The sequence below is a fragment of the Embiotoca jacksoni genome, unplaced genomic scaffold (genome assembly GCF_022577435.1).
Source record: "Embiotoca jacksoni isolate LCO1_2020_lvr unplaced genomic scaffold, fEmbJac1.0.p SCAF_15, whole genome shotgun sequence".
Taxonomy (NCBI): Eukaryota; Metazoa; Chordata; class Actinopteri; family Embiotocidae; genus Embiotoca; species Embiotoca jacksoni.
This window is the reverse complement of record NW_027185285.1, coordinates 11,633,913-11,647,082: the sequence shown is the minus strand read 5'-3', so window position 1 is coordinate 11,647,082 and position 13,170 is coordinate 11,633,913. Positions and strand designations below refer to the sequence as shown.

At 42.8% G+C, this 13,170-nt stretch overlaps 1 protein-coding gene across 1 annotated transcript; it reads right to left on the bottom strand.

Annotated features, from left to right (window-relative positions):
* Positions 1–4: 4 nt before the first annotated feature.
* On the bottom strand, positions 5–11,764 carry mmd2a (monocyte to macrophage differentiation-associated 2a). The gene is made up of 7 exons (XM_069149620.1): positions 11,474–11,764; positions 6,040–6,121; positions 5,018–5,178; positions 3,460–3,534; positions 3,253–3,354; positions 3,071–3,140; positions 5–1,878 (listed from the first exon to the last, which is right to left on the bottom strand). Exons 1-7 carry the CDS (start codon positions 11,500–11,502, stop codon positions 1,678–1,680), a joined length of 720 nt encoding a protein of 239 aa, XP_069005721.1. The 5' UTR covers positions 11,503–11,764; the 3' UTR covers positions 5–1,677.
* Positions 11,765–13,170: the final 1,406 nt, after the last annotated feature.

The window sequence follows — 13,170 nt, the reverse complement described above, 5'->3', positions numbered from 1 at the left end:
AATAGCATGTCTCTTCTTTAATAGAGTGATTTCACATCATTTTACAAAATAGATCATTTGATTTTTTTTTTTTTCACAAGATAGAAATGCTCACTTCCTGAGTAAGTGTTCTGTTTTCTTAAAGTTAAAACGGAAACAGTTTAACAACTACAATGTAGGAAAATCCTGAAGTTGTGTTTAGTACAGTGTTTGTGGAAATACAAAAATTGAATCTATAAAAAAATAGAAATTGAGATTTGCATAGATAAACTACATGTCCGTGTGTTAGTTGTGTCACGTTCAGAGTATTTCAGGTAATTTGACATCATACACACTGCTGCTGACAGAAAAGCACTCGTGGTTCAGAGTGCGACACATAAAACAACTGGCAGTCAGAGTCCAAGAACCAAGACACATAATGCATTAAACCTTCTCGTGTTTTTGTGAATTTCCATTTCTCCCGGTCACTGTCAAGTGTTTCTAAAATGATCTTATATTGGACTGTTTACAGTAAATCAGGGGAACTGACTTGGAGCCCGATTCACAACAAATAAAAGTCATAACAGAATCACAACCAGGGCACATCAACCGACGCCTTTAACTTCGCAGCTGACCTTCAAGTCAACTGCAGTCTGTTTTCAGAGTAACTGTTGATCCATATCAGTGTGTCACTGGGAGATATGATCTTAAGTCTGTCTGCAGGTCTCTTGAGAGTTTAATCTTCGAATACTCTCAGAGAAACATAATTTATTGGCATAAAACTGTGACAGCAGAAAAGAATGGTTGCTTGATGAACTTTTTCTTTGTGAGAAGTTTGTGGCTGACTCTACTTTCATATTTAACAGCTGTGCAAAATAATAGGACAATAGTAATAGGAAAGGAAAGTAGTTTCATTACATAAATGTGGCTGTCAGCGCCAACATAAAGGAATGTCTCTTGTCAGTTTTGGCACATCACTTTTGGCCGGATTACTGAAAGGATGGAGTCTACAAGCCCCCGACAGCTCAGGAGGTGTAGTCACACAGACTATGATTAAAAAAAATTGTTCGTCATTTTGGGAAATGTATGTATTCACTTTCTTTGGTTGAGTAGATTAGCAGCATTAATATGCTGGTGTCTCCATAGGCTGCCTAACAGCAACCTCACGATGATGATGATGATGATGATGGTAAACTTTAGAGACGCTGGTTAACAGATTCCCTCATTTTTGGACTCACCATACAGTATTTGGCATACAGATATGGGAGTGTTATCACTCTTCCCCCTCTAAGTCTGCAGGAAAACAAGCACATTTCCCAAAATGTCAAACTCTTCCTTTAACTTTCTGTACTAACAGCACCGATAAAGATGAACGCAGTTTCCTACTCAGGGCCGTTACTCAAATCTCTCCTCTGTTACTATAAGCAGTCCCTGTGGCAGTCAAACTAGTGTGATTGTCTGTAAAAATGATTCAAACAGCAGAATTTGAATCATATTATTTGTGTAAGTTTGATCCAGTGAGGCTGGATGTGGAATAAAAGTGTTTGGTTCCAGCGGGGGAGAATTTCACCTGATCCTCAGCAGTCTGTTTTGAGGGTCTGATTATCAGCACCTTCCCTGCAGGTGTAGCCTCGTGCATCAAAACAGTGATGACATGACTAAAATACACTTTTGTCAGTCAGTCTCTCGGTATGGAAACGTAAAACATGCAGCAGCCGGTCACCTGGATGTCTGCAGGAGCGGCCCGGATAAGTAAAGGTACCTCCAGATTGCGTAGTAATGAACGCAGGCTCCAACGGCAACAAACAGATGCCAGATCGCGTGGGCAAATGGGACCAGGCCATCGCTCTTAAAGAAGACCACGCCCACCACGTAGAAGACGCCTCCCACGGCCAGCTCACACACACCTGCACGCTCCACCTGTAAAATATCAGAAAAACCTATAACTGAAGAGATAAAGCCATCCACAGCTCCAACAGATCAGGCCAAATATTCTGATAAAGCATGTTTAACCATACTTATTTCAAAATGCCGGACTACAACAAATAAATCCAATAATCGAAGAAATAGAGCGGGGGTAAATAAACTTGTAGATTTTGGACTTCACACAAAACCTCTATCAAAAGTTTGTGGTTTTTTTTTTAATGTTCGCTAACCATTTTTCAAAACATACAGTTTCTGGTTAAATGTGCAAATTGTGAATTCATGTGCAGCAGCAAATAGTCCCCAACAAAATATAGCTTTGACCCTCTTCACGCCTGTTTAAGTGAAGTTTGAAAAAACAATAACATAAAAGTAAATTAATCTCGTCGTTTTGAAAAAATATAATTATATTTTTCTGTTTCATTCGAAACATTTACATCTGCAGTGAATGAAGGGGCTTTGAGCTCAGAGCCACAATGTAAAAAAAAAAATCACTGAGATTCAGACTGTCAACACATTAGTGTAGCCCCTTTCAAGGGATTTGACAGTAAGAAAAATACAGAAAAATGCCAACTTTATCTTTTATAAAGTCATAAAGAACAGTAAAAAAAAAGTTTTTGTAAAAGTTGTTTAAAGTATCAAACCAAAACACTGGCCATATTTCGATGGAGCAGGAGGAAAACAGGTTGGTTGAGAGGGTCATTAATGTAGATATCAAATTTCAGTCTTTTCAAAATGTATCAATACCTTTCACTCAAAACCATGAGAGATAACCCTCATGGCGGTGTTTAAGTCGGGGAATCACGATAGGATTAATTCTATAGGGGACATGGTGAATGTACCACATTTAATGTCAATATATTCAATAGCTGTTGAGATATTTCAATAGAGAACCAAGGGGCCCAAATATCATGTCTAAAAAAGGTAAATGGAAGATAATTTGAAGCTGGATTTTATAGCACCAAGTGGAAGAGAGGCAGTCAGTGTAAAACATTGCATGGATGCATTGGAAAGTAGTCAGCCCTTACGTTACAGCGACCTGATGTGTTTGTAGGTAATGGGCTAAAACCAACAAAGCTGACGGTCTGATTCTCTCACAATGGAAGGAAGTCTGCTGCAGTGGTTTACAAGAGAAATCTTTTTTTAGAGGCTGAGAGACAACATGTAGGCCTTTGTTGTTTGTGCTTACCATAGACAGAATGACCATAGCAGGAACAGTCCCCATGGCCACATATCCTAGCAACTCCACCAGCTTGTACCTGCAGGTAGAAAACTGGGGCATGAAAAAAAACACCTCCGTGGCTGTTTCTGCTTCAAACAGCAGGTCCGAGTTTGGTTTCAGCTTATTGTCACAAAGAGTGACTGTGTTACCTCTCATGGAAAAAGAAGACATATGTGGATCCTACACAAGCCATGACCCAGATCAGCCAGCGCATGTGGCATGCCCAGGGCCCCAGCTCCCTCAGCATCAACCTGAGGAAACACATCACACATACATCATTACGCTGTAATATAGTTAACCAGCTGCGTCGCCCATCAGACTGCAAATGATTTGTTGGCGGCAGTCACATGACCCACCAGGGAGAGTAGGAGGAGGCGATGAAGAAGTAGATGGCCATTCTGTCACACATGTGGAAACGCTGCTCCACCTTCCTACATAGGGACAAAGAGAAGAAGAGACACACGCTCATTCCTAAAACATCACAATTTTTTATCCTTTCAGCATTGATAATTCCATAAAATATACTGAAGTTATACCGAAGTTTGTTTTAGAACAGGGCAGGAAAAACAACACACCCATGACGCGATCCTTCAACATAGAAAGCTGTGTTTGTTGTGCCTTTTTTGGACTATCATGTGTGTGAAAGGCCAGAGGAGTTGAAAATGGTTGGAAGAGTAAATACATTCTTGGATGAATATGTCAATGTGATCTGCTCACGTCATAATAACCACTCACACCAAGTTTTACACCTAGTATGGCTTTTCACTGTACGCACAGCTATGAACTAAACAGCTGTGTTGTAGAAGAATTAAGATCCGTGTTGCCCTGAGCTCTGTTTCTCCCAAATAGATAAGTGAGTTAGTTTAATCAGCTTTTAGTGTTGGTTTTCAAGCCCAAACCTGCAAAAACACTGGCCTGTTCCCTCTATACTGTATGTATACACATTAGGTATGATGGAAAGTGTAATGCATACAATGATTTTAAATGGTCTGCACTCATGAAACACTTTATCACCTTAGCGGTTTCATAGAGCTTTACAGTTTGTGTCCCATTCACCCACTTATACACACATTTACACACCAGTGGCGGCAGACCTGCCATGCAAGGTGTTCGTCCGCCATCGGGAGTCTCAGCCTGTTGTAGAGGAGGTCGCTGGGATCAAACCACCAACCTTATGATTAGTGGAAAGCCACTTCATCATTTGTGCTACAGCCGCCCCATTTTAGATGACAACACGCTCTGATAATTAGTTAATGTCATTTTTTAAAAGAGAGAGTTGAATATCGGGCCAGCAATACGTCATTAATGAAATGCATTTAAAATACCAATATAATACCAATAGAAATGAATAATTCCCCCTCGTCTCAAACCAAATCAAGTTTGGAAACCGATACTTAAACCGATAAAAGAATTAATAGGATCATTTTAGCCTGGATTGGTTAAGCTGTATTTGAAGAACTTTCTGAGATCGATAGAGAAGATTTACATTTTGTGTTTTTGTGTAACATAACAGGAAAAATAAACTAAACCCATCATTGAAAAGTTTGTTCCAATATGAGTGTATTTGTCAAATCGAGTCATTTTGTATTTATACATATCACAGATCACTAATTTGTCTCCCTTAATTTGAATTAGTAGAAACAGCCAGAAAAAGCCCGTCATCTGTTAATATGTGAGTGGTCTGTTTTCTGAGGATCTGAGCTGAGGTTGATGTGAAATATTTTCATTACCGTGCCACATCTGTTGTTTGATGCCCGGCCTTCTGGCTGCATTCATTAACAAACTGTATACCTGACTGGGTTGTAAATCCACCGGAGCAGCATGTAAACACGCGCACATCTGCCAAATCCCTACCAGCAATTCGGCTACATGCACACGCACAACACACACACACACACACAAACACACACACACCGCAGGTGGCTGATTTTCCAGGCGGCAGTGTGGAAGAGCGTTGAGGTGATGAACAGGCCGGTGAGGCCGCTCCCATAGAGCCAGGCAGCCACGCGATGCCATTGGTCCACAGATGAAAAGTAGAGCACAGACCCGCCCACAAGACTGGGCAGGATCCACAACTAGAAAAGATCAGAAAGTCACAAATTAATGTTGACAATTCCTCACAGTGCAAGTGTAACTCTGTGCTGTCCCTCATACTCGTACAATTGTTAAATAATGTGCTTTAGGTTAACTTCCGCTGATAAAGTTCCAAACACAAAAGATTTGTGCTCCTTCAAAAGAGCTCCTTCCACAGTTCCACGCTTTTTTCTTACATTTTTTTTATTATGAAGCAGGTGAGTACTTTCACTTTGTTAACTTTTTTTTACCAGCCTAAAATGAGTCCTTCCTCTAAATCCACAAAAAACAGTGAAAAGAAATAGTTTGACATTTTGGCAAGAAAGCAAGTCCGTATATTTCCCCAAATCTTAAACAATTCCACTAACTGATCCTGCATGTAACAAAAGGTAAAGACGATGTTTGTGGGATACACTGCCCTACAAAATGGCACCTTTGTTGCCACAGGAATGAATGGATGAGTGAATGAATGGATGTATCAGGAACAGAACTGACTACAGAAAACTCCCCATTTTAAGGCTTTACAGTCATTATGGCCATGTTGTCTTCTGTCTCTATCTGTCTGTTTCATTCACTCTCTCTGAGGCAGAAGCACACAGGGATTACAGCAGATTAGAGAAAACTACAGGCCAACTCACAGATTATAGCCAGCGGCCTCTATCACACAGCCAAAAATCCTCCTCAGTCCGCCTCATTCTCACAATCCTCTCCATCTTTTCAGAGGCTTCTCTGAACTGACAAACTCGTTGCACAGGGACAGTGCGGGGAGTAAACCGAGAACCCCCCCCCCAAAAAAAAAAAAAGCTACGAGCCTTTATTCTGAAAGTGTGTACATGTTCCTCTTGTGTGTTTGCTTGACTCACCCCGTGCGTGGCACAGTTTGCAGCATGTTCATATTCAGTGGGCTGGTATCTCTTACTGGCCGGCACCCTGCAGTTCATGAACCTGAGAGAGCAGTGACAGAGGAGGAAGACAGAGGAGGGAGAAAGTATGTGTTGAAGGAATGAACATTGATCTGGAGGCCTTACTGCTTTATTAGTTAATACATTAACAGTGTGTTAAACCCATGAAAGCCAGGCCAGTGTGTGTGTGTGTGTGTGTGTGTGTGTGTGTGTGTGTGTGTGTGTGTGTGTGTGTGTGTGTGTGTGTGTGTGTGTGAGAACTGAACTGAACTGAAAGGAAGAGACAGTGATTTACCGACTGATCAGAGAGGACATTATTGTCACCATTAGCACACTGCGATTCAGTGCGTGTGTTTGCGTGTGCATTGGTGTGATGATCATTCTTGGAGGATTTATAGGTCTCTAATCCAGACCACGTTGTCTGAATTTTAGTGTCGTTACTGGGGCAACTGTGTGCATTGCCATGGTCACCAGTGATGTCACTGTCTGTAGTACCACAATGAGATACCACTGAACCATGAACTAGAGAGAGAGAGAGAGAGAGTTGTGTATTCTATTTAATCAGCAGTAAATCTCTCAATCCCAGTTCACAGGAAAAAACACATCTGGAGATGTTACAAAACCACATTTCATACAAGATGAACACACACACACGCACACGCACACACACACACACACACACACACACACACATCTGAATGAGGCTCCCTGTGCAGGGTCACAGGTGTATCTGTGTTGATTACACATGTAGGCCAACCGCTCCTCATCACATGTGCATACCTCTTACTGCTGTTTGTCAGTTCAGTGAAATGAGCAATCAGGAGGAAGTGAAGCAGACAAATGAAGCTGCTCCGTCTGATCAAGCTACGGCACCGTGACTTATCACACTCCTCACCTCAAAGTCTATCAAACACCTGATTACTAAAACGTCCCTGTAAATATTACTGGGAAACCAGATATTACCAGACATCGGGCAAAGAAAACCCCTAATTCTCACAATCTGAACCATTTAAGCTGCATAAATCCAGTCATGTGAATCATTTGAAAGTTACCAGCTTTGAAAAATTATCTTTTACCACAAAGGAAACCAAGCAGGGAATTTAACATGTGACAAAGGACCCACTTTCCAAATTCAATGTTACATATCTGATTTAAAAAAAGACCAACTGCATTTTATAGTGCTGCACCTATGACAAGAAGGTATTCTGTTGTAAAGTTATTCCCATAAAATATACATAGCTTTGTGGAAAAGTTAAGTAAAGTATTGGAACAGGCAAAACAACTGTATTGATCACTGATTTTATTTAGAAAATATTGTGTTTTGGTGGACAGACAGCACAGAGAATGAGATGCAGTAGAGGAAAATTTGTGTGTTTTACATTTCAGCTTGAGTGAGTCTTCAGCCTCTCTATGAGCTCCAAGTCTTTAGTGAGTGTTTCTGCATGCAGCCTCCTCTCATTTCATCCTCTAGTTCTCCTTTGAGATGAAGTTGGAAGTTTTGATGATTTTGCATGATGTCAGGAGTCCTGTTTTCCTCTGTTTCCTTTGTTTTACCCCCGATCACCTCTCTCACCTCACGTCGACACCCCGCCTCCGGCTCCGTCCTCCGGTGCGGTCACCCCAGTCCGTCCCGCCCTGCGGTCGTCCTCCGGAGCGGTCACCCCAGTCCGTCCCACCCTGCGGTCGTCCTCCAGAGCGGTCACCCCAGTCCGTCACGCCCCATGGCCGTCCTCCGGAGCGGTCATCCCTATCCGTCCTGCCCCGTGGCCGTCCTCCGGAGCGGTCACCCCAATCCGTCCTGCCCCGTGGCCGTCCTCCGGAGCGGTCACCCCAGTCCGTCCTGCCCCATGGCCGTCCTCCGTCCACCTAGGTTTCCCTTCTCGTGTCCTATGTTGTTGTGGTCCTCCATCCCTCCTCCGGTCCCCCTTCCTCCTACCCGGTCCGGTCCGGGTCGCCGAGAGGCTCCCTTTGACGGGGGGTACTGTCAGGAGTCCTGTTTTCCTCTGTTTCCTCCGTTTTACCCCGATCACCTCTCCTCCTGTGTCCCCTCAGTCCCCTGTCTGCTTGTTCTGTGTCCTCCTCTCCTCACCTCCCATGGCCACGCCCCTCACCGGTCCCAGCAGCTGCAGCCACTCACCCCAGATCACCACCTCCAGGTGTGCTGCATCTCCATGATCACCTCCCTGGACTACATGTACCCTGCCCCTGCACTCCTCTGGTTGTCGGTGCATTAGTACTCCTACTACTAGCAACAGCTAGATGACGGCGAGTTACTGCGAGTGCGAGTTGTTCACCGCAAGGACCGCCAGTCACCCGTCCGTCACCCGTCCGTCCTGTTCCCGTTCCTGTTCCTGTTCCCGTTCCCGTTCCCGTTCCTCCTGCTCCTGCTGCAGCTCCTGCCCCTGTTCCTGCAGCAGAGCTACCAGTCGGCGCCACCAGTCGGTTGAGTTGCCCTCCCGACTAGGAAGGAAATGGACTCTGGTATACCTGCGGTTCTGCCCGATGTCCTGCCGGCTGCGTCTCCCCGGATCAGTCGGTTGAGTTACCCTCCCGACTTGGAAGCAAGTGGACGCTGTAGGTGCCACCGTTTGTTTGTTTGTTTGTTTGTTTGTTTGTTTGTTTGTTTGTTTGTTTGTTTGTTTTTGTTTAGTGGAATAAAGACTGTATTTTGGAACTAAAACCCGAGTCTGTGAGCCTGCATTTGGGTCCTGGTAAAACACCACCTCATAACACATGAAGGTCCGTTTCATACTTCAATTGCCTGTCACTCACCTGCTGCATAATAAATTCAGTATAGATTACATATTAACTCACCTGCTGCATCATAAATTCAGTATAGATTACATATTAGGCGTTAAAGAGATGTATGTTTAGGGGCAAGTCTGGCAGGCCTGGGGAGCAGTCAGGCTGTTCGTATGTGTGGGCGGGGCATAGCGTCCTCAGGTCGTAGGTCTGATTCACAATTTCACCAGCTCTTGCAAATATGGTTACTTCTGGCTCCAAAAAAATCCAAGATGGAGACAGTTAAAATGCCAGACTGGAGCCCTCAAACCGGCAACTCTCTAACCAAAATGTGACGTTACAGTGGGTTGGATCCAAAAACACAGCTGTACCGCTTATCGCCACCAAAAAGAAAGAAACAGATATTTTTGAGATTGTAACTTTATCTTGCTGTCATTGTAAGAACGTGTCTGTGCCCTCCATGTCCTGCTTCAGATTATTTTTGTTCTTATTTGTCCAGCTCAGAGTGAGTGAACCTGCAGCTTGTTGGAGGATTTTTTTTTTTTTTACAAACAATAAAACCTAACCCTAAACTGACCAAACGGTCATTACATTTCACTTTAAATTCACCCTGATGCCAACTTCTGTGTTTGGGTTCAGGGGGATTTTGGTTTCTCTCCCTCCCAACTTGTCTGTGTCCGCCAACACAGAGTGGTGGTCGAAGCTTATTTCACGTTAGGAGTCTTAATCAACAACAAACAAGTCATTTCCAGAGCAGTTGATTATAGGTGAACTTACAATATGTACCTCTTTATATATTCAGCCAAATAATTTGTCTGTCTATCCCCCAATGTATGCTGGGATCCAGTTGACTATGAACACAATCATTTATTTAAAATGGATAAATGGGTGCAACTCGCATGACACATTGACAACTATATACTTTTGTATTTGAAATTCAATAAATGGAAAATGGTTATAGATGAATAACAATGCATTCCCCAGCATTTAACCCCAGGCTCATTACTTGCCACCACAACCCTCATAACAAGAATGTCAGTGTTTTTCTGTTGTTGGTGTGGTTGGAAGAAGGCATCAGGGCTCTCAAAACACCTCACTTTGTCTCCCACTTACATTTACACACATTTTCTCTATTTTTTTTTTTTTTTTTTTTTTTTAAAGGATATCAGGAGTCCTTGCTCCACTCTTTGTTTTTTTTTATAATTTTTTCTGGACTTCTATCACTTTGGTTTTAAGTCATGGTGACCCTGGTGATCACACTTGAAAACCAGGAGGAGTCCTATTACTAAAAACATCAAATAAATAAATACTCTCACTATTAAGCTTGTGTCATATGTTCTGTCTTCTTCAAGCTGCAGAAAACAATATTTAGTGAGACAACCGATTCTTGTACGGCTGCCATTCCTCCATTCTTTGCGCTGCATCTCGTCAGGCTCTGCCAAGCGCATAACAACAGAACAGTAGTTTTCTGAGCACTGTTGCCGTAGTGTAGATCTATGTGGACCTGAATGTGGCCCTCTGATGCCCCCTAATCAGTCATGACAGAACTATACGTGTGTGTGTGTGTGTGTGTGTGTGTGTGTGTGTGTGTGTGTGTGTGTGTGTGTGTGTGTGTGTGTGTGTGTGTGAAATGAACTGAACTGAACTGAAAGGAAGAGATAGCGATTTACCGACTGATCAGAGAGGACATGTCGCAATTAGCACACTGCGATTCAGAGTCTCTCTTTCCACACATTTCCTTCTTCTTTCCTTCTTTGCTGCACACAGACGTGTGTCATATGTTAGTTACATGTTTCTGAGTGCATAATGTGCAGCCCTCAATTTCACCTCGCCAAAGCCCATTACAACACATTCCATATACATTAATAGGATCGGTTGCATCTAATAGGATTAAAACCTTTCGATCCTTATAGGATACTGTACACAATAGGAATCTGTAGTGTGTGTGTGTGTGTGTGTGTGTGTGTGTTTTTGTACACAATCCGTGTAACTCCACAGCTATTCCTTTTACAGCAAAGACCAAGTTAATCTCCTCTGGGACTCAAACTCCGGGTTCTCACGATTATCGCCATCTCCCGTTTACGGACACAAGTACACACACACATACACAAGTACACACACACATACACAAACACACACAGACACACACACACACACACACACACACACACACACACACATACTTACTAAATGACACACAGAGACATACATGCAAACTGAGGAATGAATGCCCAGAAGCAGAATTCAACTTTATGAAGTATAAACATCTGTCTCAAACGAACTGCCGTTGAACTTTGACCTACAAGACAAGACTGATGGGAAAACAGATGAAGAAGTAACTTGATCCATGAATAATGATCCTGACAGAAAGGTTGAAAATTCAACTGATCATCTGTTTTGGCATGTAAATAAAAATAACTTGTCTCCAAGCTCATTGCCTCTTTCTCTCTCTCTCTCTCTCTCTCTCTCTCTATCCACACGAACACACGCTCACACACACACACACACACACACACGCTCACAAACTAATCTATAACATCACTCTGATTGTCCCTGTCCGTGCGCGTCAGTGCGCATGGATGCACAGGATCTCCACATGAAAAATAAGCTGCCAAATATCAGAGCTCAAACTTTTCTAAGGAAATAAAAATACCTGCCAAATTTTGTCTTCTTAAAGTCCATCTCGTGCGTGGGCTGTTCGGTCGTGCGAGTCCGTGCGCTCTATCTACCAACAATGAGCCAACCAGCGTCGTCCTCCTACGGATTCCCCATTCCGGATAGCCCGCCGCCGTGCGTCCAAACACAAACACATAAGTCCAGCAGGGGCAACGACCTGCAGAGTCGGTCAGCTGCAAAACAACAACTGCACGGCTTCAGCTAAAGTGTTGCGACTTCTCCGGGATCAAACAACGAATCATCCCCCCCGGCGATGCGCAGCGAGGGGAAACTGTGCTGAGTTTTGTTCCGAGTCTCAGATGTGTTTGCAGGATGTTCCGCGGGACTAACCCCTCCCCTCCCTCTTCATCCCTCCCCTTTCACTTTCCTGGTTGATGATAACCCAGCGGCAAACAGCAACCCCTTCCCAAACCACACCAACTCTCTGCTTCGTCCTTTTTTGTGTGTTTTCCACTGACTGTTAGAATATAATCAAGGACAACACAGGGAGAGAGGCACTGCGGGGATGATTGAACACGACCAAAAGATTGAAAGGAATTTAAGACGTTTGTGCCTGTCACTATCTCCATATGAGAACGAGTGCTATTGCGTGCTACTCTACTATATTTCAGAGAGAAATATATATATATATATATTTTTATTCCACTACATTTATGTGACAGATTCTCAAACTTCTGGGCTTCTGAGACCATTGAAAAATTTAGATGGGGCACTTTTGCACATTTCAGGTGTCCCTAAGTTGTTCGAAGGGATTCCTCTCTGAAAGTTATTTAAATAACAAAATTTTAAAATTTTAAACTTTAAAAATTACACAAATGTGTTTATCTGAACTTTACTTATTTTTTCTACTACTGTTAATCATCTCATCAGTTTAATATTGTGAGCTGTTGGAAGGGGGTCCAACCAAAACGTAAACTAAACTTTTCAACTTCATAGCCTATCAAGTGTAAAAGTTGAATCCACAGGTCAACTACAACAATTAAATGCAGCTCACACAATGATGCATGACAGGTTAAATACATTTTGCCGCTTTATACTTCTGCACTTAGAGTAGTGCTTTGTATTCTTAAATGAATGTCTTGATAATTCTGAAATACCTATAAATTGCTGAGGATGCAGATTTCTAACAAGCTCATATTTCCAGAAAAAAAGAACATTGTAATTGGTAATCTTCACTGTCATGGGAGTTGTTTTTGGTTTGCTTTTTTTTTTTTTTTTTAATACAAAACTGCAATTAAGCTCCTTAAAGGCTAACTAACAGTCAGCTGAACTACAGGTGCATCAGGCAAATTATTAAAAAGGAACATGAGGCCACAGCAAACAGACTTCAGCAGAGATGAGTTCCGTTCTTAACTGTTTCAACGACTCCACACGTGTGCTGCCTCTGCTGTTCATTTATCTCCTGAGTGTATGTGTCTAAACTTCAGTTTGCAGATCCTCTCATGTTTCCCTTCAAACACCCACCCACACACACACACACACTGAAACTGAATAGAAACTTAAATATTATCCAACAATAACAGTGACCAGCAGCAGACCTCTGTGGCACTGTGCAGCAGCTGTGTGAGACAGAACAGACACATTATGCAAACACACCGACATCCAAACAAGTTTCCACACAGCAAGCAAAGCACGTTACACATTTACTCCCGGCTGTGTTTGGAGATAAGATTC

Bases quoted from the DNA above. Each gene is read 5' to 3' on its own strand.
- mmd2a (XM_069149620.1), bottom strand. From the start codon at position 11,502: ATGGACTTTAAGAAGACAAAATTTGGCAG. The intron at 6,122-11,473 runs GTATTTTTATTT...CTGCTCTCTCAG, and splicing joins AAGAAGACAAAATTTGGCAG to GTTCATGAACTGCAGGGTGC. The intron at 3,141-3,252 runs GTAACACAGTCA...TTCTACCTGCAG, and splicing joins GTCTTCTTTTTCCATGAGAG to GTACAAGCTGGTGGAGTTGC.